A 3,722-nucleotide genomic window follows, 5' to 3' on the forward strand; every position below is an offset into this window, starting at 1 on the left:
AAAAAAGAAAGACAGTATTACATTCTTTAAGACCTGATCTTAATTTTTAAAAATGTAATTTTTTTTTCAAAATTTAATGAAAACGGGTTTTTTTAAATGGTTTATATATACCCCTACAATACCCACAACCCAAATATTACTGCAAGTGAAACATACTTAAAATGAACTATGACTGAAGGTGAGAAAATAAAAATACAAAAACAAAGAGCAACAATGGTCACAGCTAAATTTCTACCTGTTGTAATAGAATAAGAACAAATGTTCCCTTTTCATACATATGTATAAAGGGACAAGGTGTGTGTATCTGAATGGGTGGCTTCATCTACCAAACCAGGTTCACAGATGTTAGAACTCAGTGCAGATTTATGGATTATAAATGAGGAGTAATTTAAGGGCAAATCAGGAGCATAATTTTAAGCAGGCACTGGTACCAGATTTTTAAATGAATACGGTATTGGTGTAACACAGGGGTAAGAAATGCTTTCAGGCTGAGTGCTAAAAAAACCCCACCACCTCAACTTGGAACATGTTGGCGTCCTGGGGTGGGTACGGGGGGAGTCACAAGGGGTTTGATCTTTGTTGCAGCACCGCAGCTCTGGCCCCTTCCCCGCCGTGCTCCCTGAGGCACGCGTGCAGCCACCACTGGCAACGAGCCAGACCCGGTCTCGGGACTCCAGTGCAGCTGCTTGCAGCTGCCTGCTGCAAACAGTCCAGGCTCTGGCTAGGCCCCTGCTACCTGTCACAGAGCCAGGGCTGCTCACAGCAGGGCTTGCAACCTCCCCACCTCCTGCTGTGAGCAGCCCAGGCTCCAAACTTCATGCTAGTTTCAGAAGAGCCAGAGCCAGCTGTGGCATGCCGAGCAAAATGGCTGGGGGTTGCCAACCCCTGGTATAACATCCTCTTCTGTCACAAATATTTTGTTTTCAATATACCACATTTACCTGAGTCCAAGATCCATGGGGTGGAGGGCAGAGGGGCTCATCTTAGATTTGAGTACTGGCCCAGAGCGCACACTGCTGACCCACCACCTTCCTCAGGCCAGAGTGGTTTGTTTGGCAGGGGGAGGGGCTCACAGCCAAGGGAACATGAGGAAGACTGCAAAGTGGAAGAGAACCTGCAGCCTGCTCCCACCCACCACCCTCCGTGCCTGTGCCTACCCCCCACTACCCTCCGCTCTCCTCCCTTGAGCTGTCTCTTCCCTCTTACCTTCTGTTCCAGTCCCTCCAGCCCCAACCTGCCCCTGTCACTTCTCCCTGGCCAGGCTGAGGCCAGGCCAGTGCTGCATTACTACTGAAGGCCCCAGAGAAACAGAGCTGAAACAGAAGGTAAAGGGCTGGTGGGGAAGGAGTGGGTGGGCAGGCTACAGAGGGGAGTAGAGGGTCAGTGGCTGGGAGTGTATGGAATCTAATTATTCAGAGGGTCATCTTAAATTCAAAGTTGCCTTGGATTTGAGTGAATACGGTATGTAAAATACATAAAAGCTAGATTAAAAACCATGAATCTTCTTTTTGGAAAACACCACCAACCTGCAACTTGTTTTTAGTTCAACTAACTGACTCAAATTTTAGGGGTCTATCTTTAAAATACACAAGCCCAAGAAAATTCATCTCTGGCACAGACCAGCAATCTTTGTTTAGCAGCAAGCTGGGATGACCCAGCTTGGGTCCAAGACAGGTCAGCACTAGGTCCCAGCCACCGCTCCTCCCTGCTGCTGCTTTTCACTGCTGCCCAGATATGTCACAGGCAAAGCTCCCCATCACTTAGCTGTGGCATTGGCAAGGCCTCCCGTCACAACCACTGCCAAAGACACCCTCCCCGCCACCCAGTTCTGCAAGCCAAATCCAGTGGCGTTATGAGCAAGATTTGGCTCACAGGCTGCAGATTGCTGACCCCTGATCTAGGAAAAAAAACCTTCAACTAGGCAGAAAGCAGATGACTTAGGAGGCACAGAATGAAAAAAAACAGAAGGCTGGAAGGGACCTCAAGAAGTCACCTAACCTAAACTGCTCGAGGAAATCATCCCTACCTAAAATATCCTTTACCCACATTATTTCCCCCTCTAGAAAAGTTATATTATTGTATTCATGACACATACAGATCACTGAAGGCACAAACTTGGTACTTAAAATGCAAACTTAGTAACCATATGTTCCTACCTACTCAGAACAACATCTCTCTCAAAATGACTAAACTTCTAATTTCATCAAGTCCCTCTTTAAAACCCTTAATACAGTTCCATATCAAAGAATCAGCTCCGAAAGTCTCATTTATGTCACGTTTCTATGTCTGAATTGGTATGCACTGTTGCATTGGAACAAAGCACCAACCTTTTCACCAGCCAAAGAAGCATTTCTGAAATTAGCATGAAGTTTGGAGTGCGGAAATTCTCCATGGAGATAAGCCGGGGGTACCCCAAAGCCCTCATCATCTCAGTGAAATCTGAAAAACAGGCACAAAGATCACCACAGCCAGCACAGATATCCCAAAGAGCTCATGTCCCACAATGTTCTGGTTATGTTGCCAATAAATACACTGATAGAATTAGCCTCCATAAAACTCCCAAAGGGATCAAAGAAGAAAAATAATACCAATTTACTTTTAAAAAGTGACTTTTCACATAAGAAACGTTCCTAGTAGAGATTAAAAAAAAAAACTTTAAATGATTTATTTTAAAAAGTATAATCTTAAATATAACTGATAAAATATCACCACTCGGCACTATAACAATAATGTTGTTTCAGCCCCTGGCATGGAGTGGATAGTCACTGAAAGGACACCTTACATCATCCTACACCAAACTCTACAAGGAAGACTGATGATGTTCAAAAGTGTCACTGATGGTGTTAAGAAAGGGATATCCAAAGGAAATCCTGCAATCAAACTCTTTCCATATCTATCTACTCTAATACAAGAACCATCCCCTGAGGCTTCAAAGCAAAGTTTCAAAAAAATGAAAAGATGACTTTTCCTATTGTGCAATGTCAAACAAGGGAAAGGGAGAGGAGCATCCTCCAGCCCCAGCATATTACAGCAACCACTATACCAGAAAGTATCCAAGGTACCAGTAGCATCATAATGTAGGTCAACAGCCAGACAATGATGGTACAAAGCATGAGACCAAAACTGTCACTGTCACACATGCATATCCCCAGGCAGTCCTTCACAGTCCCTGTTGTCAGAAAATCAATACAAAGCACAAATACTCAAAATATGCTGATACCCTTTCCAACCTGTGTGTCACACCAGTTTAGTGTCACCATCTGCCCCATATTTGGCAGGATATCTCAGTTTTCACAGTAACAATTCCCTCTCCCTGCTGAAGTGCTCTTCCCACTACAGCGGTGCAAGCACCGCCACGAAGCTACACGATGTCGCTGTGACCCATGGCGTGAAAGTAGAGGCACTCCCCCAAGCCCAGCGTGGCAGACCGAGGGCACGTGTCAAGGGCGGGTGGCGCGAGGGCACAGCGCACCCCGGGCGGCGCAAGGCAGGGGAAAGCACGGGGCACCGCTGCCACGCGCCAGGCTCGGTGCTTCGGGGCTGGCGAGTGCCATGAGGCCGTGGTGCGCCACCAGGCGCCGAGTAGGGCCGGGCGAGCGCGGGAGCAGCCCCAGCGAAGGGCGAGGGCAGGACGCTGCACGGAGCACGGGGCCCGAGGGCGGCGGGACGACAGCGCGGCCCGGGCACGTGGCGGGGGCACCGCGGGAGGGGGGGGCGACCCC

The 3,722-nt window shown here is 47.7% G+C and overlaps 1 protein-coding gene across 7 annotated transcripts in view; it reads right to left on the bottom strand.

Moving 5' to 3' along the window:
• The window catches only part of CLUAP1 (clusterin associated protein 1), a 235,725-nt gene extending 232,010 nt beyond the window's left edge, over positions 1–3,715 (bottom strand). For 6 of the 7 annotated variants that reach the window (XM_025192197.1, XM_025192194.1, XM_025192196.1 and 3 more), the window contains exons 1-2: positions 3,044–3,715; positions 2,328–2,439 (exon numbers count right to left, since the gene is read on the bottom strand). In XM_025192197.1, coding sequence (XP_025047982.1) covers positions 2,328–2,439; positions 3,044–3,140 — 209 coding nt within the window. In that variant the 5' untranslated portion in view covers positions 3,141–3,715. The remainder of the gene's footprint in view (positions 1–2,327; positions 2,440–3,043) is intronic. The other variant, XM_025192195.1, reaches the window with a different exon arrangement.
• Positions 3,716–3,722: the final 7 nt, after the last annotated feature.

Source organism: Alligator sinensis, unplaced genomic scaffold (assembly GCF_000455745.1).
Source record: "Alligator sinensis unplaced genomic scaffold, ASM45574v1 scaffold1297_1, whole genome shotgun sequence".
In the NCBI taxonomy this organism is placed as follows: Eukaryota; Metazoa; Chordata; order Crocodylia; family Alligatoridae; genus Alligator; species Alligator sinensis.